The sequence below is a fragment of the Rhinolophus sinicus genome, linkage group LG13, assembly GCF_036562045.2.
Source record: "Rhinolophus sinicus isolate RSC01 linkage group LG13, ASM3656204v1, whole genome shotgun sequence".
Taxonomy (NCBI): Eukaryota; Metazoa; Chordata; class Mammalia; order Chiroptera; family Rhinolophidae; genus Rhinolophus; species Rhinolophus sinicus.
The window spans coordinates 46,100,281-46,123,864 of record NC_133762.1 but is presented as its reverse complement, the minus strand read 5'-3'; the positions used below and the strand labels follow the sequence as shown (position 1 = coordinate 46,123,864).

The window sequence follows — 23,584 nt, the reverse complement described above, 5'->3', positions numbered from 1 at the left end:
ATAAAGCAGTAAAGTGAAGGAAAGTTCCTATATGTAATTTCCCGAAGTACCACAAGGGTTAGTGGCAGCTTACATTATTACATATTTTATCCAATGCTGGGAAAACATTTAATGTGACAGAATTTGACCTTAAAACAGTCTGTAATTTAGTGACATGTTTAATCAATTTTAGAAAATGAATTTTAAAATATGTTTACATTTCTGAAATTAAGATGCATCTTATAGTCAATGGTATAATAGTGTGTCAGTGTTTTTCTTTCTTAGCAATCCACGAATAGTGGGGTGCCTTAAAATTGATGATGTCTTAACTGCAATGAATTATCATCTATTTGGACCTAGGTCAAGTCATAGCTCACATGTTTCCATGCTTTGATTTGAACTTTTTGCTTCTGGAAACAAAAGTACATTATCATAAATATTTAGAACTGTCAAGATATTCAGAAATAATATATGCCATGAATAACAACAGACCTGAATAGAAAATGAGATATCTCATAGATAAATGTTGAAGTCAGAATAATAATTTATGTTCCTAAATGTTGAAGTCTTTAAGTAATTGAAATATGCTTCCTTCTTTTTTTTATAATGTGTCTATTCTCCTGACATTCGATTCCTTTTGATAAAGAGGCCAGGGAGAAAATCAGGTACATTTCTTTAATGGTTTCCCTCAGGCCCAAATGGACTCATTATGGTTGCATAATAACTTATTATATTAAGAATTTATAATCCTAAGGAATTGCATTTTTAGTGACAGATTCAATCCCACTTCTTTAAAAACTGTGTGCAACAATCAGTTATGGCCAACTTAGCTACTAGGTTCAAGATGTTCCAACCTATGATTTAAAAAACAAAACAAAACAAAAAAAAAACAGAGACAATACAATTTAAAAAAAAATTGTGTTGATGAAAGGCTGTTCTTTGAATATACTCTTAAGTATAAAGGGTGTCCATTTATATAAAGAAACAAATATCACTCATAAACAAGTCACCCAGAAATAATCACTGCTAATATAGTAGTACAGACCCATTGCCTTCTGCCTATGAGTTTACTTGTTTTTAAATAACATTGGAATCATGCTCTATTTACATTTCTGTCTCTTGTTTTACGTGTTAACACTGTATTATTCTCCATGGAGCTAAATCTTTAAAAACATGTGTTTTTTCAATTCGTGCTTCAAGTAATTTTTCTATGCATATTTTATGTATTATTTTGGTGAAACATAAATATACGCATAAGAGTACATAAATCATAAATGTAAAGAAAGCCCTATAAATTTTCACAAAGAGAGCATGCTTCAACAAACATCACTCAGAACAAAATCAGAATATTATCAGCAACCCAGAGGCCCTCTTTTTGGTTACTGCCCCCACCAAGTATAATCCAAATCTATGTTTCGAACAGCGTAGATTAGTTTTGCCTGTTTTTGAACTTTATGTAGATGCAATCATAAAGAATGTGTGTTTTTGTGTCTGACTTCTCGTCTTCAACATTATGCATGCTGTGTGTGATTGCGGTTTATTTATTCCTAGAGCTGCATCCAATTTCAGTCTGTGATTATACCACAATTTATTGATCCACCCTGCTCTTTATGGGCTTTGGATTGTTTACAGTTTGGGACTCTTACCAATAGTGCTGTTTTGGGTAAATATGTGTATACATTTCTGTTGTGTATGGGCCAAGGATTATAAATGTTTTTCAGACTCTACTATGTAGTGCTAATTGTATTAAAGAAAGCTTGTACCAATTTTAGACCCATAGTTGATGGAACTAACCAAATATGAAATATATCGAAATTGTATCGTAGTTCTCAACACTATGTATTCTATAGTCCCAGTGAATCACATTCTGCATTTCTAAACTATAGTTTATTGTCATCACTTTGGGAAGACATGCATTTCTGTTTATTACATCGCATTTCCGGTATGAAACTATTCTTGGATTCTAAAATAGGTATCTTGTGAAATTATATTATTTTTATACAATAGGATCCTATCTGCCAAGTGTGGTTACTTCTCTGTGATCACAACACGTAATGTGGCCTCAACTAGGATTGTATATCTGTAGATATTTTTAGGGAAGACATTTTAATGATGTTATTTTTCAGAGATGAATGGAGGTCTCCTTTCCTTTAAATACTTACACTCAATAATAATATTCAGCAGCCAAATTCCATGGGGGAAAGGGTGGTATTTACCTGTTAAAACACTCTGAATAAGATCTTCTGTTTTGGCAGGTGCCTTTACAGAACCTGAAATAAAAAGATAAAATAAATAGCCTGTTTTAACTTTCTAAATTTTGTTCTTCCTGTAAAACAACAATTTTTGGCCCTTGAATCTAAATCTCTTTATGGAAAAATGACAAATTTAGGGAGAAAATTATTACAAAAGAATTCCAAGAAAGGTCTTCATTTTGTTACTTTGAGGCAAATATAATTAAATGCAAATCTATATGCTCCATTTGTAGAAAAAAAAAATATTCCTTCACTTTGAATCAAAACTGTCAACAAATTCAGTTTCGGCAATGAAGTGCCACCTTCTGGCAAAATCAGAGATGGCAAGTGGTCTTTTCAAAATCAAATGCAGACCATTTGGCAGTAATAATTGTCGCGGGCAGGAGACACTGGTGGATGCCAAAATCACTGGGCGAAAGTTTAAAGGGAAACAGGATATGGCATCATCTAAAAGTATTCCCCCATGATATTCATTAACTATAAAAGAGAAAATCATAACTTTCAATGGAGAAACCTGGCAGTCATCAGTGATCCAAGGGATCCAACATCACCAATGATAGACATACCAACAGGCGCCCCTGATATGATGCACTGAGAAGGGCACAATATTATGTCTGTGATGTTCTTGCCAAAAATGCATAACTTCAATCTAATCAGGAGAAAACATCAGACCAACCCAAACTGAGGGACATTCTACGAAATAACTGACCAGTACTCTTCAAAGGTGTCAAGGTCATGAAAGACAGGACACAGTGAGGGATTGTCACAAATACAATAAGGAGACATGACAATGAAATACAGTGTGGGCTCCTGAGCTGGAACCTGGAACAATAAAATGACATTAGCGGGAAGCCGATGAAGTTCGAACAAGGTCTGTGGTTCAGTTCAGGGTATTGTGCTCATTTCCTGGTCAGACCACTGCACCATGATTCTGACAGATTTTAACACTGGGGAAGACGAAACCATTTTTGAAACATATTCTGTGCCATTTTAAAAAAAATGATTCTTTAAGTCAAATTATTTCAAAACATCAAGTTAAAGAAAACAAATGCTATTAGTCTTAGTTCTCCTTTATTCTCAAAGCACAAGACTCTATTTACTCACTTGTTTAAATGACTTATTTATATTCCAGAAGCACTCAAAATGATCGTAGTTGGTATATAAAAATCTTCATTTGAAAATATCAGTTCTTGTTTATGATAAAGTTATCTTACTATTACTGTCTCAACAACCTTCATGAAGCATAGGCCCCGGTCACATCTGATAGAAATTTAATACAATTTGTTCTTTTCAAAATTTCATTCTCCTCCCATGAGACATACCCCTCCCCTCCCAAATAAAGCACCTGGATTTCATCCCTGCCATGCGCTTGGCATGGCAAGGAAGGGAGGAGACATGAAGCCATTCTTTCATGGAAGGAAATTCTTTTCCCTTTTATTTAGTTTGTTATCAATTCAACAAAAAGTTATTAAGTATATGCTATTCCTCAGCAATTTGCAAAGGAAATATAAAACTGAAGCCTAACCCAGCAACCCTGTGATAGGATTTACATATGAGAGATAATGGCCTAAACCAGTCTTAGATTTAATGTCAGAGTTAGCTGCCTAGAAATCAAAGGAATTTACTGAAAAGTGAGACATGTGTGTAGCTTTGGTAGGAGCAGAGAAGATAAAAGCAAGAATTTTAGGATCATAGAGAACTGTGTCTGTCCTGACTTCACTCCTCACTAGCTATGTGGCCTTCAAAACGTGTTTTATCATCTCAAAACTGCAGTTTATTCTTCTGCACAATGGGGACACTCAAAGAATCTAGCCTCACAGGCAAATTCTTTTATAAGAGTAAAATGTGACAATCAATACGAAGAGTTCAGTACATGGTAGATAGACACTTACAATTCTTGAAAAGTAAGTTGGGGAAAGACAGAAAGAAATCCTTGCATAGACGTAACTTAGAGAGGTAGAACTACAAATATGCTTCTAAAGCATAGCGATTTAAAAGATGTTTGAACAATTCTTCACACACCCCACCAGCGGACGGATCATCATCCATCACTAAACAAAGATACGGGAAACCTGGCTGATATTTCATTGTGGCTCCATCAGTCATCAGCAGATCAGATGAGCACTTACGTATCGCTCCTGGCACTCATTCATTCATTCATTCATTCATTCATTCATTCATTCATTCATTCATTCATCACACATTTCTGGAGCCCTCCTAAGTCCATGCACCTTTGCTCATGTGATGCTTTAACTAACTGAATCACGCTACCTCCTTCAGTGGCATGAATGAAGTGTAGGCCCTTAGTCATGTTATGCACCTGTCTCTTCAGAGTGTTTACCTGGAGCAGGTTGGCTGTGGAGAGCCTGGGAGGGTGGTTTGGGTGCCAGGGATGTAGTGTGATTCACTCCATTTTCTGCTGGAGTTGTTCTGGCTTCACTCGGAGCCTCTGACGGTGTCTCCCCAGGGTCAGCCTAAAAATCATAAACATCCTTTCATTTTCCACATTTATTGCTGTTCTTTTATTACCTTCCTAAACCAATAAGGCTACATTTGATAGCATTTTCACAACTCATTTGGAGTCTGAAATATCAAATTTGAAATTGTCTGGAAAGCATGGTAAAAACAGCATGGTGTTGAAACATAACTGTGGTAGGTTAATTGTAAGAAAGGCCCAATTTTTATGACTTTTTATATCTATGCCCCTAGGTAGAGCTTCGCACACTGACTTCGAACCTGACCATGCGATTGGCTTTGGTTAAATGAGAACATAGCAAACTTGATGCAAGCAGAGAACTGAAATGCCATTTGTGATTTTTTCCTTTCTCAGACCCCTACTAAAGCAATGGAGGCTGAGAGACCATGTGGAGGAGAGTTGAGTTATCGAGGCAAGAATATCCTAGACCAGTCAGCCCCAGTTGACCACTTGAACATGAGTGAGCCCCAGCTAGGATGGGCTGAGCCTGGTCCAGACGAACAGAACTGCCCAGGTGACCGAATGACTCATGAAAAATAATAAGCAGTTGGTGTTGTAAGTCACTAAATTTGGGCACTGTTTGTTATGCAGCAGTAGCTAATTGATATGGTGTTTCCTAGCATAGGTTTTGGAGCCAGGTTTGCTTGGGTTTGTATCCTGGCCCTGCCATTTATTCATAGTGTGATATTGGGCAAGTCACTTGACTCTCTGTACCTCAGTTTCTTCCTCTTTGTAGATGATGATATGTATGTACTGGGGATCATAATGTCTATATTGTAAGGTTGTTTAGAGGATCAAAGAAGTTAATATTCATAAAGTTCTTAGAATAGTTCCAGGCACAGAGCAAATATGTGTGTTAAATAATTAAATAAAACATTGAAGCTTGTACAACACTACTAACAAATGATAATAATAAATACATTGAAACGTATGAGGTCTCTATGTCATCCCTCCAGCAGCTAGTCTGCTGTACCCTGTGTAGAGTAAACATTTAATAAATGTTTGTTGAATAAATGCTTGTCTTTATAAAATGATTACCACAGTAATTACATGCCATTTCAATGATGCTTTTCAATGCTCAAAATGCTCTGCAACACTTTTCTTAGAATTGCCTTCTGGGCCCATGGCAGATTTTACTGACAGTGAGGCTCTGCCAATGTTCTACTTTGTAGTACATTGAAAATACGGTATATATTTGGAAATAGCCAGAAGTCATTTGGAGCCCAACATTGTGATGTTTTGTCATTTAACTATAGATAGCAGATAGTCATACGATAACATGTTTATAAAAAGTAAGATGAGAGTGAAAATAATGACACTGATTGCCACAAGTAGCTTTTGATCTGTCCCCAAATCATCTTTAAAACATGAGTCCCAAAACCGCTTTGTGTGATGGTAGAACTTAGTTTAAGTTCACACATAATCCCTGCTTGTCTACCATGGCCTGTCCAGTGCTGGTGGCACTGAGGGGGAGGTGATGAGTCCTGGGACCAGTGGTGAGGAATCACATTGTGGAGGCGGGAACCTAAACTGGTTACGTAGGCATCTGAAGAACTCACTATGCAGAATTATGTCTTTTGCAAAGTGGCTGCTTTGGATGGATAAGTTCTGGTGTACTCATGTTATTTAGTTACATTCATCAAGGAGATTCTCCCTAGAATTACTATGCCAAGAGGTGAAATTGCATATTATTTGTTTAGCAAGAAATTGCAAACTGGAGGCTTAGAGTCCAAATGGAGTGCATTGCTCACTCAATGTTGCCAAATTTTTAAATCCAGAAGATTAAAAAAAAATTGATTTCTTCCTTCTCTTGAAAAATCAGATAGGGCAACAGCCTGCATTCCTACGTTGGGCTATAAATGAGAGGCTTCTGCCCTTTTACGACTGTTCTCTACTCATTTAGCTCTCCCTGCGTCCCGCCTATAGACATTGAGGTTTGTGGGAGACACTTGAGAAATATATCACATGCGTTTGGTCACAAAATTCATAAAGAAAATTCATTTACACTGTGCAGGAGGGATTAAAATAAAGGGAATGTTAGAAAGAGCATTAGGTCATTAGGGAAGTCACCCACTGGGGCGGGCCCTCTTAAATACTGTAAAGCTTCCCAGACTCCCAGCTGAAAGGGGTGCCTGGGGGTGCCAAACTCAGCAGCTCTGGAAAGAGGGGAGGAAGGTGCCCCTGTTCTATAGGCATATGACTCTCTCCATTTATATCCAGGTATGTTTCTGGAACCGTGTGGGAAATGAACCAGATTCTTTCCAATGTGACAACTGGCTGAAATTAGCCCTCTGGAGAAGGCTAAGAGGAAAATAAAATCTTGATGAAGGAAAGCATGGAGGAGATGGAAAGCCATCTTCCATGAAGGTTATCATGTGTGGCTTCTTTTTGGCAACTAGAATTAGTATCTTGAGGTTATCAAAATGAATCCAGCCAGCTTATTTTTACTTTGTATTAGGCTAGCAGCTTGTGTGCACTTGGGAAACCAAATTCAATCAGCTTGAGTCCAAATGAAGGAAAAATAAATATCTGCTTATCAAAGATATGTAAGACAAAGCCCCTACATACCAGATACTGACATAATGTATAAATTCAGAGATATTTCTTAAAAAGCAGATTATTGTTGAGTAGAACCTATAGGCAAACACTTTATAGTTACAGCTGAGGATAAAGAGATCGTCAAGGTTTGGTGCTGCGTGTTGAGATAAGCTTTGGAGAAATGCTTAGTTCAGGGGTCAGAGCTGGAGATGCCTCCAGGCAGGGTGGACTGCTTTGCACAACCCCAAGGGCTGTCATTGAAACCGTACATTAATAGGCAGTTAACGGAGATAATAGAAATGAGAGAAGTGGACTAGATTTAATGCAAGGAGGCAAAGTGAGGCCATGCTCAGAGCTAGACAGGCAGCTCCTGAAAAGGGGGTGGCTGTCACTCTGTTTCAGCCTAATATTCAGCCCAGTCTTTGAGGAAAGCTGGGAAACTGAGATGTTGCATGAAATTTCCCATTTTTAAATCACTGAGAGGCCAAAGAAAGCACAGTTTCAGCCCACATTTGGCCTAGAAACTGCCCATCTATACCTTCTGCTCTTATGAGCAGAATTTGCCTGAGATTCTGGGATAGTGTCAGGTGAGCAATGCACTCACAGCAACCCTGAAGGGAGAGGGGTGTGTTGGAAACGCAGCAGGTCTGCAGCCCCACCATTCTCCCGCTCCTCATCCCAGCGACTGAACAAAGGTTCAAAGAGAGGGCGGGTAAGGAGGACACTGAGTGCTAGGCTAAAGGATTTGGGGTTCCTTTGCGTGTAGTTTGACACTTGTCAGGGGCCTCTTATGATTTTGTGGAAACACATTTTATTAGTTTAGTGAGAATCTATACTGGCAAATATAGAAGACTGATGTTTAAAATGTTTTGCTAACTAAGGACAGCATGTACAGATTTTAATTTTGACACATCTCTAGTGGAGACTGATAATAGAAGCAGCTGTAGATCAGTGTGTGCCAGACACTGTTTCATGCACCAGCTTCACGGCAACCAGTCAGGACAGGTAGCACTCTTAACTCCACTGTAAAGCGAAGAACTTGGAGGCATTACTAAATGGCCTTTACCTAAAACTCTATTAAAAATCATGTAACTTGCTAGAGGCCACACAAGAGCAAGATTGGTGTTTGACTATGTGTTATAGTCTAAAGTCTGAATTTTTCTACTGCACTAGTTCACTCTGTATTATATATAACAGCAACTTAAGGATCCACAATAGTAACTTCACTTGCTGCGAGATATAGACATGTATAAATGTAAACACCATTCTCAAAGAGTTCACTCTGTTGCCCTAAAAAGGCATTCCCATATAAAAAGTTAAATGAGTTAAGTAAAATAATGAAATACAAGCGCTGAAAAACAAAAAACAAATAAAAAACAATACTGTAATTAATTTTTTAATATCATCCATGAAATGTTGAATAATTTCCATATTATGGATACACGAGCTGAAATGCAAAAACAAAATTCCTGTCCCACTCAAAAGAATCAGCACAAATCAATACTTGGGACTTTATTCTCCCTAGCTTTCTCCCAAATATTCTTTTTTTATGAATTTGAATAAAATAAGCATGAAATCCTTTCATATCAAATTGGAAATTATGTTAGAAACCAAAGAATTAGAAATGTCAGTTTTCTCAATTTAATGGAGAGACTCGTAGGATCCAATTAAACAAATTTTAAGAAAAGAAAGTTCAGAAGCTAGTAGTTTAGGTGCACTACTAGCTGTGCAGAATGAACAGCAGCAGAAGCAGGTCCCTGCCCTCTAGTGGCCAAACGAGAGCATTACAATATTTTTTCCTTTAAAACATGGAAGAGTGGACTTTTTAAAGCCAAAATTTTATAGAAAATAATACTTCTATCCTTCCTATTTAAAAATTAACAATACCACTGTTGTTCTACAGTGGCCAAGACATGGAAACAACCAAAATGTCCTTCGATAGATGAATGGATGAAGAAGTTGTGGTATATATACACAATGGAATACTATTCGGCAGTAAGAAAAGATGATATAGGAACATTTGTGACAACATGGATGGATCTTGAGAGTGTAATGCTGAGCGAAATAAGTCAGACAGAAAAAGCAGAGAACCATGTGATTTCACTGATATGTGGTATATAAACCAAAACAACAAAAGAACAAGACAAACAAATGAGAAACAGAAACTCATAGACACAGACAATGGTTTGGTGGTTGCCAGAGGGTAAGGGGGGTGGGGGGTGGGGGGTGGGAGATGAGGGTAAGGGGGATCGAATATATGGTGATGGAAGGAGAACTGACTCTGGGTGATGAACACACAACGGGATTTATAGATGATGTAATACAGAATTGTACACCTGAAATCTATGTAATTTTACTAACAATTGTCACCTCAATAAATTTAATAAAAAAAAAAAATTAACAATACATTTAATTTTAACATAAATTAAGAAATCAATCAATAAATAAAAATAAACAGAAGTGTTTTTGAAATATATTACAAGTGGATCAGTAAAAGGGTAACTGGAAAGTCCATTTTGACAAGTTTTACAGAAGGAGATGATGTTTGGTATGCTATTGAAATAGTTCCATCCTGGGTGTTGAAAATTTGGATCTGATGATCAAGCAACAGAGAAATAGAACTTGGGAAATTTAGTTGAGTGGTTAATATGGTAAGTAAAGGATCTTCTAAATATCCAATGTGTGACTGAGCTATTGGAAATGTTGCATTATGCTGTCCTTGCCTGAGTCATCTAAATAGTGCAGTTCCTTCCATGTAGTGGTCAGGATGACAGCATCTTGATTTGGACCCCAGATGGGTAAGGGGCAAGGTATTACTTTTTCCAGAATATAAGGGTTAGACTCATAATTAATCATGCAGAAATCCAGCCCACTTGGGACAGTGAGCGTGGCTCTGTCAGAGCTAGTCTTTCCCTCAAACACACGTACAATTTGTACTTGAAATTTCTATTAACTCGATGAAATAAGATAATGTATCTGCTCCAATTTCAAAGAAATTCAGACCATTTCTAAAAACTATATTGTGATATATGCATTCTGAAGTCTTTCAGAATGAAACATACTAATATTTGCAACCTATTTTGAAATGCATCAAAAGTTAAGATGGAATACTAAGTGGATAGAGGGATGGATAGATGGATATATAAGTACTAAAGCAAATACATCAAAATTTTAATTGTGGAATTCAGGAGCTTGGTATTTGGGTGCTCATGGTATAATTCTTTTAATGTTTGTATAGGTTTGAAAATTTTCATAATAAAATATGGCAAAACTCCTACATTGTGAAGTCTACCAGTATGATTTAGAAGCAAAAGACAGCTTTAAGGAGATGAATAAATCATTTGTTGTCTTCAGCTTCTAAAGGTTCTTGATTAACATTTACTCATAAAATGATTTTGTCTTTTATTACAATTAATATGGATATGTGTGGTTTTTTTTATTAATGTCAGCCTCCTCCTTCAGACTGTAAAGTCTATGAGACATCTGATTTTTCTCATAATTACATATACATATAGTGCCCAGCATGGTAACTGACACACAATTTTGTTTAAAAAATAAAGAAAACCACTTATTGAATAAATGAATAAATCCATATTTTGTTTCCTGTTCATGTATAATCAATAGATATATTATTAATGACAAAATCCTGTAACCAAAGAATCATCTAAATATTATGCTAAAATAAGAAAAAAAAATTTATGTGAATAAATCAATGAAAAGAATAAAGATGCTGCTGTTTCTGTTGTTTGTAGTTAGAGAAAATGCATTTGACTCATAATTGCAGCTGTTTATTTAGGAAGAAGTTAAAGGGTGAAAGGACATAGCTCTGCTGACTATCTTACATGTATGTTATATGTGTTACCATTCCTATCAACTTTAATTTGTTAGAAATATTTTGATACAGTCTCCAAAGGATTCAGCAGAAATAAACTCTGCAGTTAGGCAGAAAGCATGGATTCCGCTTTTAAAGAGAAGATAGACCAACCACTTTTACATTCATTCATCTTGTGAGAATGTACATTTCAAATTAATTAAGACAAATCATTCGGCAAGGATTGTGGCCATTGACTCATAGAGCAGATTATGGATAATTCCCAGAGAAGAGAGTTTCTCCTGGAGCCCTTCCCAGGTTCCTGTGATAAAGCTGATGTTTAAAGTGGATGGAATTAATGGCTTTCATCTAGGGAGAACCACATACTTGGGAGAAACAGATGCAGAGCTCCAAAGCAATGATTCTCTATGTGTGATCCCTGGACCAGCAGCATTAGCACCACTACTTGTTAGAAATGCAATTCTTGGGTTCACCCCAGACCTCCTGGATCAGAACCTCTGGGGTGGGCCCCAGCAATCTGTGCTTTAAGAAGCCATCCAGGTGATTTTAATACAAGCTAAAGTCTGAGAGCCTTGCTACTCAAAATATCATCCATAGGCCAGTGGCAGCAGCATCACCTGGAACCTTGTTAGAAATGCACAGTTTTGTCCCCTGCTCCAGACCTACTGTGGGGACAGAGCCCCAGAAAGCAGTTTCCAGGCTCTCAGCCTCAAATGGAGGGGTGCTGGCTCGGGTGGTAGATGGCCATCAGCTGTGGCTGGTTGGCCGTCAGTTGTAACCATTGAACCATTGGCCACTAATATAACTGCTGCGGCTACGGAGGAGACTAGAGGAGCAGAGTCGAGGAGAGTGGAGGAGAATCGTCGGTCGGTTGGCAGAAAAGTAGACAGCAGGTCGCACATCCTGTGAACCCAGCCTCCAGTGAGACCATAGTGGTATGACTTCCCTACCTATGGCTCCGTGGGTATTCCTTTTGGGCCTGGCCATATCCTGCGTTCTTATGTGGGGAGCGGGAGCAGAGACCCCACATGACTCCCCGAATGACACCTACTAAATCTGAATCTGCGGTGTAACAAGATCCCTGGGTTAGTTACATGCACATCAAAATTTGGGAAGCCCTGATATAAAGTTGAGTGAAAAACTTTGTCATTACGAGTCATATTTATAATTCCTATAGTATCCGGTACGGCATGGATGACAACATTCAAGTTTCTAGATCCATTACTGTTTTAGATAGATGAACCTGAAGCCACTAATTAGAATCCATTGAAATATACAAAAAAATTGTTATGGAGGAGGTTTGTAAAAGCAGGGTAATTGATCCAATCATTGAGTAGTTTCAACTCAAGTGAACATATAATCTCTTAAGATCCCATTTAAAAGACCCCAATTCCTCCATTTATTGGCCATTGATATTAGGCAAGTCACTCTACCATTGTAAGGAACCATTCCCTCTTCTAAAAATGGGAACTATATGTTTGTCCTGTTCGGGGTCCACTTTTATCCAGGGCAGCCAGTGAAAGTGCCTTGCAAACTCCAAGGCCATGTAGAAATGAAAGGGGCAGTGTTGTCATCTAAAGGCCAACTCCTAAAAGGCAAACATTCTCTTCTTACTTTATTGGATGCTTTAAAGTTCAGGGACTGTGAGAAACTATTCTTTCTATAAATTAGCATTTTTCTAAACTATTATTTAAGGAAGAAGATTTTCATTTAAGGAGAATCCAAAATGACCGGTAAACCTCATCTTTGATTTTTATCACCAGGTTCTTAAACCATGGATGAAGTATCAAGCTTCTTGTCTTGGAAAAATTAAATGACACCCATAGCCTTATTGACTTAAGTGCTGTGACCTTATGAGACGACCACCTTGGATTTTGGCTGTTGGGTTATTTTACTGGTGAAACTCACACCAGACCATAGGACTTTTATTTCTTTTCAAATAATCAAATCCCATTGAAGGTGTCCACAGTGCCATACACTGAATTAGGAAACAAACTATTTTAGATAAATTTCAGCTCACTTATAAGAACTATGAGTCTGACAACTTAAAAAGTAGGCCATCTGGAACAAATAAAATTTTAGTATTACCAAATAAGTTTTTCTCTTCAACATCAAAGTGATGTGAAGATCACTCACACACCTGCCTTCATGTAATGCACAGGTAGATGACTGAGGGAGCTCCTGAGAGCAGAAATTTTGGCCTTGAGGGATGAGTAAGGTTTGGAGCCTCAGGTAGAGGCATACCTCGCTTTATTGTGCTTCATAGGTGTTGAGATTTTTTTTTTTTTTTTTACAAACTGAAGGCAAGCCTGTCCACCAGCAAAAAGATTACAACCTGCTTTATTGTGATACTCGCTCTACAGTAGTCTGGAAGCAAACTTGAAATATCACTGAGGTATACATGAAGTCTGTCTTAGACCGTAACTTTCCCGCATGCTTAGAGAATGAATGCAGCCTTTGCAACTTGGAACTTTTGAGTTGGGCGATATGTATTTTGGCCAACAGCCAGTGCACAAACTCATCAAATAAGCCCACATATATAAACCTAACTTATTTAAGAACAAGTTCTGATACTATCCAGTGATTCAAAGGGAGGAAATCTTGACATTTGATTCAAGAAAAAGTTCAGTTCAAAGGATGTTACTACTTAAGGAAAACTTTCTCTTCTTACTTTACTGGATGCTTTAAAGTTCAGGGACTGTGAGAAACTATTCTTTCTATAAATTAGAATATAAACCTTTGTCTTATATTCTGTGCTCAATCATCCCGCCAACCCATTGTGGAGAAGAGGAAGGTGAATGAAGTTTGTTAAAGGTTACAAATCTGGAAAATTAGTTTTGTTACTGATGTTACGTAGTGGAATGTGATGTGGTGTAGACCCTTGCTACTCCCTGTGTGCTCACGGAACAGCATTACCCCATCACCTGGGGCTTGTGAGAGTTGCTGAGCCTCAGGCCTACCCAGGCTCACTGAATAAGGATCATCATTGTGTCACGATGCCCCGGGCTGCACATTAACTTTGAGACGCGTGGAGATTATGAGTTCTGGAGTCATACTGTTTGGATTTCAATCCCCACTCTGCTCCTTACTAGCTGTGTGGCACTGGTCAAGGATTCAACCTCTCAGTGTCTCACTTTCCTCGTCTGTTAACTGAGAATAATAATAATAACTAAGACATGGATATTTTAATATGTGTGTTCATATATTAAAGGGCTAAGAACAGAGCCAGGTACATAGTACTCAGTAAATATTTGTTACTTGTATTTATTCTTTTTTCTCTCCGTTCCTTGATGTGCCAAAACAAGTCATGTTCAAGTACCGCATTTGGAAATGAACGTTATCAAATAATTTTGTAACCAATAAATTGGATAGTAGCTTTTTTCTCTTTACGGGCATATTTTGAAAATAGAAAGTAAAAAGTATTACTGATGTCTCATTAGGCATCTCTATAACCCATTAAAGTATTAGGGCTGTGAAACATTTTTTAAACACTAAGAAATTTTGATTAAAAAATATACATACACACACACACACACACACACACACACACATAATCAGAAGACAGCTAGAATGACATACATGAAAAATTTTAACAGTACCTGCAATATTACTAAGGGGTTTTTTGTTTGTTGTTTATTTTGTTTATTGTTTTAAGATTTTGTATGACCTTTGATTTAGACAAATAGCTATACATATTATAAAGCCTTTGCTATTACTCAGATTACACAACTTTCCACAACTTTACTAACCCACCACCTTGAATGACAACTTTAAGGGAGATACAATAGATCCAGCAACTCAAATCTCTATTATGCTTTAACTTCCTATATATATGATCTGAAGTAAATGTCTATTTTTCAAAGCATGGGGGAATTTTCACCTTTCCTCCTTATTTGGTTTGCAAATTACTCTATGAAGATAACTTATTAGACTATTACAAAGCTGGGAATATTTTGCAGTCCAATGAAGTCTTTAATTTTCAAATAGGAATGACCTTTTTACCTACCAAGTTAAAAGGATTTTACTAAAAAAGTCTTTGTTGCTAAAATAATGTCTCTAGTGCCTGTCATGTCCTAGATAGAATTTTCATCTGAGAAAACCATAGCTCCTTATTTTCAGTGGCCTCATTCAAATAAACTTACATCACTGCAAGACAAGATAAAGGGCATGCTGGTGTTCAAGGTGTGAAATGACTTTTCATTCCTAGTATTACATGGTAAGGACAAATGAGTTTTTTCCTGAGTTTCAAAAATGAGGTCAGTTAAGGGTTTAAGATATTTCAAAGGAAAAAAAAATGTATTTTCTCTGTTAGATCATATGGAATCTATATGATTCCGTGTCTTTCAATTATTTCTCAAACTGAAAAATGTCCACATTTTCTCTAAATTAAACCAACATTATCCATTTTTTGAAAATCCTTTCTGGTCACCATTTTTAGAGGAGAAACAAAAATAAAGTTGACCTAAAATTCTACTTCTGTATTTTAAATTTCCATCAGTGTTGCATTCTCCCCCAAAAGGTTTGGAATATGTGATGTCTGGTGCAAAGATAAGGCTTTGAAAGGACAGCAATGTGAAGGGATCCCTGCTGTCTCAAAGGTCCTAAGTCTCTCTCATTCCTTACTGTGGTGCCTCAGAGAAACGGTCTCTCTGAGGCACCATCAGCACAATGTTTCATTAAGAGACTTTTCCTCAATTGTTGCGCTATATAAGCTGAAATTGCTGGTGTCTTGAAAAGTTCTCTTCAAGTGAGTGCTTACCTTGGGGAACCTGGCTAACGAATAGGTAGAAATTGATGATATACAAAGTACTACTTCTAAATAATGACAATACATATAGTTTTACTTGAGAATGTTTCCATTTGAAGTTCTATTTCTTAGAAAATAAAAATACAGCCAGTTGATTAAAGAGATTCCTGTTTTCTAATTAAAGAAAAATGCTATTAATAGTAATTTATTTATAGATACATAAATTATCTTTACCTGGAATTATATTTTATTAAATATGTTACTAAGCTAAAGCAGGTAGAAGAGAAAAGAGTTTCCGAGCTTCTGGTGGATTTCTAAGAGCCCCTAATTTTACATTGGTGTCTATATGTGCAAAATGAGAAACTCATTGAATTACCTGGTCTTAATCTTTTCAAAGTCTATTGGAAGGAAAAAAGCACTATTATCTCTGAAGAAACACTATTATCTCTAAAGATGTGACTATTGTCAAACATTTAAATTCTAGCTCCTAAACAAAAAATTCAGAAACAGCACTCGTTCTTGAATTTAATTGCAAAACCACAGCTATTTTGCATATTGGGTTCCCTATAAATAGAATTGGACATGGGGATTATTGCATATGAGATTTATTGAGAGAATGCTCTCAGGAGAAAATTGTAGGGAAGTGAGGAAGGCAGGGTCAGACAGGGAAAGAAGGTAAGCCAAAATGTGCTCTCAGCTGGTGGCTAGCCTCAGCCTGACCCCTTGAGGGGCTTGGGAGCATGAATTGCAGTACAGAAGTTGCCCACCCAGAGCCAAGGGACCTGGGCTGTTACTCTGGATATTTCAGTTGCTGGGCATGGGTCACCCCCTTCCAGGCATCTCCAGGAACGGTGTCTCCTATCACCCTGGAGAGTCCTCTGGAGAAGTCTGGAGCTGTGAGGTGTTGGCAGCCCACCCCTGCAGCAACCCTGCAATGGACATTTGGCCAAGACGCCAACAGTATCTACTTGGAGCATGTAAAGACATGTCCTTCTGTGGGCCCTGTACAAACATGGCTTGCTTAGATTAATCCCTCAAAATTCAATCAGGGGGCCAAAATGTTTATTTTATTGTTTCTTTTTATCCTCTGCAGATGCTAAGCATAGATGTTAGAGGCACAAAGAACTTTGGAAGTATATACATGCCCACCATTAGGCATAATTTTCTGGCAGTGTAAAAGTTCCCTACCACCCAATTTACTGCATACCACAAAAAGCATTATTTATGGAACTTCCCAGTTTCACTTGAAACTTCATCTTAGAGGATGATGTATCTATTGGTCCTATGGGATATGATGCCTGCAGTGTAATAAGAGCCTGGAAAATTCTACTCTTATGTTAAATATTTTCCTTTCCTTTCACTTTATTTTATTTTCTCTCACGTTCAACTAACTCATCTTAGATTAAAAAAAAAATAAGTTCTACATAAAAACTGAAGAAATAATCATAGATGTGCTCAAAGATGTATTTACATGATGTTCACTAAAGATTTGTTTAAAATGTGAAGCATCTCAAATATCCAATAATAGGGGATTGGAAATATAAATTATGATATAGCTACATGACAGAAGACCATAAAGTCATCAAAAGTCATATCATAGAAGAATATTATTAACATGGAAAATATTGACATTAAGTGAAAATAAAAGTTAAAACATAGATGGTGAATACTATCTCATTTTATGAAAAAGCAATAATTGTATATAAAAAGACTAGCTATATATGCACCCCATATTTACTCATATAGTGCTATCTCTGGGTGGCTTGGGTGTTCAAATTACAGGTTATATTTTTGGGGCTTTCTTTTCTCATTTTCAGTTTTAAAATGTTCTATGATAAACCTAGGTCACTTTTAGAATAAGAAAAAGGCTATTTAATAAATAATATCAACTTAAATGGACTTATTATTAGTTATAGTTATCCAAATAATTTTCAAGATCCCTCCCCATACTGATAGTTATCCATATTTCTCTTCTTTCCATGATTTTATCCTCTGAGTATTTAAGTGAAATATGAAAATAGCTAATTTCTATCACTATTTTTAATATTAGTGTCATCTCCAATAGTTATTAAATTATATTTCACTTTTTAAAAGCCAAAGGATCACCAGTCTACATAGAAACTTTATGTTATTAAACTTCACTTCTAGTATTTCTAGACCTTTCCTTAATTGTTCTTTGTATTGTGACATGTAATTTGGAATAATATACTAACTATTCTGGGAATATATATTTAGATACATAAATATTCAATGTAATAATAATAGTAAACACTTTATTGCCCACAGTACCCATGAGATATTGTTTTAAGTACTTTATGTATTGTAAGAACTCACAAAAGCCTTTGAAAATCCTGCACTTTAAATTAAAGATAATACTAAATGACTTGATAATCTTCTCTTCTAAGTGCCTTAATCACCTTTAATCAATATGGCATCATCTAGAAACTCCCACCGGAAATAGCAAGATGTGTGCTGTTAAATGCGGACACAGAATTAGACATGTGGTGGCACAGAATGCCAGAAGAGAATGAAATATGAAAATTTCAGTCAATCATCTAGATGTTTTGTGAGATGGTGCTGAACTCCATCAACATGTTTTTCTAATGTGCTATTTTCTCCTGAGGTGTGATGTTGATAGACAAAGTCATCACTAGGTGTAGAAACCGTGCTTAATGCCATGCATAGGATCAAAACACCCTCTCACCTCTTTCTTTACTTCTTCTTCATCTTCCAGTGTCAAAGCAGCCAGTTGCTTAGCTCTCTGCTCCATCAGATTCACGTATCGAATTGGATTCGACAAAGCTTCAATCACATCTAAAGAGGGAAGAGTCATTTTAGATCAAAGATCCTGGAGCTATTGATTATCATCCATCCATCCATCCATCCATCCATCCATCCATCCATCCATCCTTCTATCTATCCACCCATCCATCATCCACCTCCATGCATTAATTCATCATACATCTTCCATTCTTCCATCTACCAATATAACTATCCATTTATCCATCTAACATTTTGGAAATAGACAAGAGTCAGGATACTTTGCTGAAACCTCAGGAAAAGAGAACTCGAAGGAGGTTAGCTATGAGAGCCAAACTTGACAGCTCCAAATCAGGATGTCTCAATACTTCAGGTCTTTAGTTTCTTTTTTAAGGGTTCCATCCATTCCAGCAATGACCCACACACTTGTCCTATTTGGCCCAAATGGTGTTTCATAAATGGAGACATTTCACATAAAAAGTATGCTTTCCAGACTGTTAAAAACAACCTAGAATTTGGCAGTACAGCCCTCATTAGCACACGATACTGTCTGGCTGGAGTGAGTGATGGCTGTCGTTTTTGGATGGGACATATGCTCCGAGTTTGCCACGATCTCCACCACTCCCTGGTATCCTACACTCGGACCACTTAGCACTGTCAGTATTTAAATTTATGATTCCTGGTTGGCATCATCATAAGTTAATTCCTCTAAACTTAGGATTCCACACATGAAAAGAATCTGGTTTCTAAACTGGGTTCAAGGCAAATTAACTGCACAGACCTAGACAGACTGCTGTGGTAACAGAGAATGGGGTTAGAAAGTGTTGCGCCTGTGAAAATAATACTACCAGTACATAAATATACTCAATACTTTATTGGGACTTGAACTAAATTAAGTTAAAACTTATTCATAAAGGCTTGGGCAATTTAGCTTCTAAACACATATACAAAATAGAAGTGATTCTGAAGCCAGGAACTCCTGCCTTTGTTTCCACAAAAATATGGATGACTCCCAGACGAAAATAAGCCTTTGGGTTAGGTTGTTTACCTGCATATGTATCTGGAACATAGTCTTTCACCTCTATGTAGACAAAGACAGCTGGCAGCATCAGAGGCTGGTTCCTCTCATTCCTCAGAGAGACGTAATGGTAGCCTAGAGGATGACAATAATATGTTGTGTCACAGATTTTCTTCACATTGTTAGTTATAACACAGGAACATCTATGTGATAGAAGTGTTTATTTCAGGTGACTTTGGATGACAAACAGGTCACTTCTTCCTCAGCTTAATCATTGGTTTTGAGTGATAAGGTATTGTTTTTCTCACCTGATGGGAAAATAATGTTGATTCTGATTTTTTTTTCTTTCTAACCATGCTTTTCTCCACAAACGAGAATTTAAAACAGTACATCATAGATTGACTTATTGGTCCAAATTCGTCCCTTGTACCTGATTTCTTGACTTGGGGTTTAGCGATATGCTCTGCTTTGGACAATGGGATGTTAGGGATGTGGTGCAAGCAGAGGCTTAAAATGCACTTGCAGCGTCAGGCTTGCCCTCATGCATTCCAGTGAGCTGCCGGGAGAAGTCCACATTGTGGCGCCATTGCCCCTTCAGCCTGGGCCCCTGAATGAACACGTGTGGGACAGTTGTAACCCAGCCCACAGCCTGACGCAGAGCTACACAGCTTAGCCCTGCCAAGCCACAGACTTGTGAGCATCAAGATTACCACTTGTCACAAGCCACTGAGTTTTCAGATACTTTGTTATACACAATGATCATGGTAAGAGTTGACTGATAATACACCATAGCATGTCAAAAAAACATGACACTGCCAAATTTTGGTAGTCGTATAGCCCTTGTTATATAACAAGACACCAAAGCAGCAAATAGCTTTCTGAATCATTCTTCAATAATCATGTAAGACAGCGATGATTTTCTTTATAACTTTGACAAAATATTTCTCACCACACTATCCATACCTGGCCGAATTGCTTGTACTGGCAAGATCCGGTGACCAATACATTTACCTCCTTCTTCATAAGCTGCTATCCTCAGACAGGCTAGAGAAGGAAGAACCACCTATAAGGACAATAAGGACACACGTGGTTACAAGAAGGAACAACAGCAAAAAAGAATTAGAAAGGTATTATTCAAACAGGCCCTGCTTTTTAAAATCCCACTAGAAGCTTCTACTTATCTAATTGATAAACAGTTAAATTGTTGCTCTATAATTTAGGTTCTCAAAAGGAGAAGGGTTATCAGAGATATAGCTTCATCTATGTTTTATCACCTTGTCCTAATGAGGAATTTGTTCAGAACATAGACCATTTGCCTGTTTTAAAACAGTATTTTCTATATTTTTTTATTAGTTTCAGGTGTACAAAACAATGTAATAGTTAGATATTTACACCCCTCACAAAGTGATAACCCCTCTCCCCCAATCTAGTACCCCTCTGACATCATATATAGCTATTACAATTCCATTGACTCTATTTCCTATGCTGTACTCCACATCCTGTATATACTCCATATACATATATATATATAGTCCATATATATATATATATACATATATATGTATATATATAATTATAGTTGATATCAAATATTATTCAGTTTTAGCTTCAGATGTATAACGCAGTGGTCAGGCATCTACACCATCCCTGAAGTGGTCTCCCTAATAACACAAGTGCCCATCTGACACCCTACAAAATCTTTGCAACATTCTTGATTATATTTCCCAAACTGTCTTTCATATCTCGGTGGCAATATTGCGACTACCAAGTTGTGCTTTCTAATCCCCTCACCTTCTCTCTCATCCCCACTCCCCTCCGACTATAATTTGAAAGCAAATTACTTGTATAGTTTCAAAGCAGAAGCAAAAAAAAAAAAAAAAAAAAAAAAAATACCTTTCAGGGTAGCTTTCAAAATGAGATTGCTTTATAAATTTGTAAATTCCCAAATTAAGCAATAAGTATTTGCTCATTTTTCCCCCCTCAAAGTAAAACATGTGGAATACATAGTTATATCCCATGTCAAGAACATGAGACCAATTGTATCCTTAAAAACGTATTTTTGTAACAAGAGCAAACTGATATTTATTGAATATTTTCAATGTGCCAGACATTTTCTATATGTTTTCAGTCTTAAGGAATACTTATATTATAACTATGAAGTAGACACAATTATTAAATCTAATTAACCTATTAAAAATGGTGGGGCACAGGGATCTTTAATATAGACATTCTCTTTGCAGAAGACTGCCTTTGTAGATATTTTAGCCAGATAAAAGTAAAGGCTATTGTAAGAAAGTCTACTCTACTTTCCACTGGACTTCCTGTCTTCCTTTGTGTGATAAGCAAGTGTGAAGAAGATTTGCTTTTTGGTGAAGGCAGATAGAAGGGCCAGTTGAATGTAAACAGTTTTAATTCTATCAGCCAGAACCCAGATAAGCTAGAATGACCAGCTGCCAGTGATTAGAGATGCTAGGGAATTTAATTCATATATTTTTAAGGAAGTGGGAACTTCCTTGCTCTCAGCTACCATATTATTCCCTACTTCCCACTCTACCGCATTTGAATCACAAGGAAAACATACCATTTATCGCTTGTATTGAGAGAGGATATGAGTTAGATTTACATGTTATTCTGGTCTGCCAAATGAGGTGTACTAGAATTAATTGACTTACAATACTGAAAATCCAAACAAGTGATTCACAGAGATCTTGATTAGTTTTCAAAATAGCTTTGAAAATGCTATTGCTTTATAAATGTGTAAATCCCCCAATTAAGCAACAAATAATCCTGCTTTCATTTTTTTTTTCTTAGTGTAAAACACCTAGAACATGTAGTTACATCGCTTGTCAAGGACACGAGACCAACCTTTTTGAACACAATGGGTTCTTCTTCCCAGACAGGATTTACAGCATTTCCTTGTGATGTCTTGGTCTTAAATGCTTTCCTCCTTGTGTCCACAGGTAAACCAAACATATCCACTTCCACATAAGTCCCAACTTTCTTATCAGAAAGAAACTGACCTGAAATAATCTAGGAAATAATAAAAAAGGAACTTTTAATAAAAGAATAGCAGTGATATAAGAAAATGCTTTAGGGAAGCACAAATGCTGATGGTGAATGTTGAACCATAATTGAAATGAAACAGAAGCAAGAGTACAAATATACTTTCTCTTTCGGGTAAAGAATTAGTAGAGGAATATTAAAAATGCTGGGTTAGAAGGAGCCAATAAGACAAAGTTTTACAGAAGGAAATAAATGAACAAATATCAAAAGTTTGATGAGATTATGCTTTTGCTCTTAAAGAGATGTCTATTAAATGTTAAAAATTATTCTTTAGCGGTAACTGAGTACAAAGATTTTTGGAATATTTAAAAATATTACAAGAGAAAAATCTCATATAACAAAGTTGGTTGTATTACACTACCTGATATCAAATTGTACTACAAAAGCTATATAATCAAAACAGCATGATACTGGCATGTAAACAGACACATAGATCAATGGAACAGAATAGAAAGCCCAGAAATAAATTCATACCTATATAGTCAATTTATGACAAAGGAGGCAAGAATATGCAATGGGGTAAATACAGTCTACTCAATAAATGATGCTGAAAAAACTGGACAGATATATGAAAAAGAAATAATACTAGACCACTTCTTACACTATATACAAGAATAAACTCAAAATGGTTTAAAGACTTAAATATAAGACCCCAAACCATAAAACTGTTAGAAGAAAACTGAGGCGGTAAACGGTGACATTGCTCTTGGTAACAGTTTTTCTGATATATCTTCTTGGGCAAAGAAAACAAAAGAAAAAACTAAACAAATGGGACTACATCAAATTAAAAAATGTTTGCATGGTAAAAGAAACCATCAACAAAATAAAAAGACATCTTACCAAATGGGAGAAGATACTCACATCTGATACATCCGATAAGGGGTTAATATCCAAAATTTATGAAGAACACTTACAACAC

At 36.6% G+C, this 23,584-nt stretch overlaps 1 protein-coding gene across 2 annotated transcripts in view; it reads right to left on the bottom strand.

Annotated features, from left to right (window-relative positions):
• The window catches only part of PLCB1 (phospholipase C beta 1), a 680,752-nt gene that overhangs the window by 102,104 nt on the left and 555,064 nt on the right, over positions 1 to 23,584 (bottom strand). For both annotated transcript variants that reach the window (XM_074317198.1, XM_074317199.1), the window contains exons 19-24: positions 22,468 to 22,632; positions 20,566 to 20,665; positions 19,633 to 19,737; positions 18,529 to 18,638; positions 4,573 to 4,705; positions 2,196 to 2,249 (exon numbers count right to left, since the gene is read on the bottom strand). In XM_074317198.1, the coding sequence (XP_074173299.1) occupies positions 2,196 to 2,249; positions 4,573 to 4,705; positions 18,529 to 18,638; positions 19,633 to 19,737; positions 20,566 to 20,665; positions 22,468 to 22,632 (667 nt within the window). The remainder of the gene's footprint in view (positions 1 to 2,195; positions 2,250 to 4,572; positions 4,706 to 18,528; positions 18,639 to 19,632; positions 19,738 to 20,565; positions 20,666 to 22,467; positions 22,633 to 23,584) is intronic.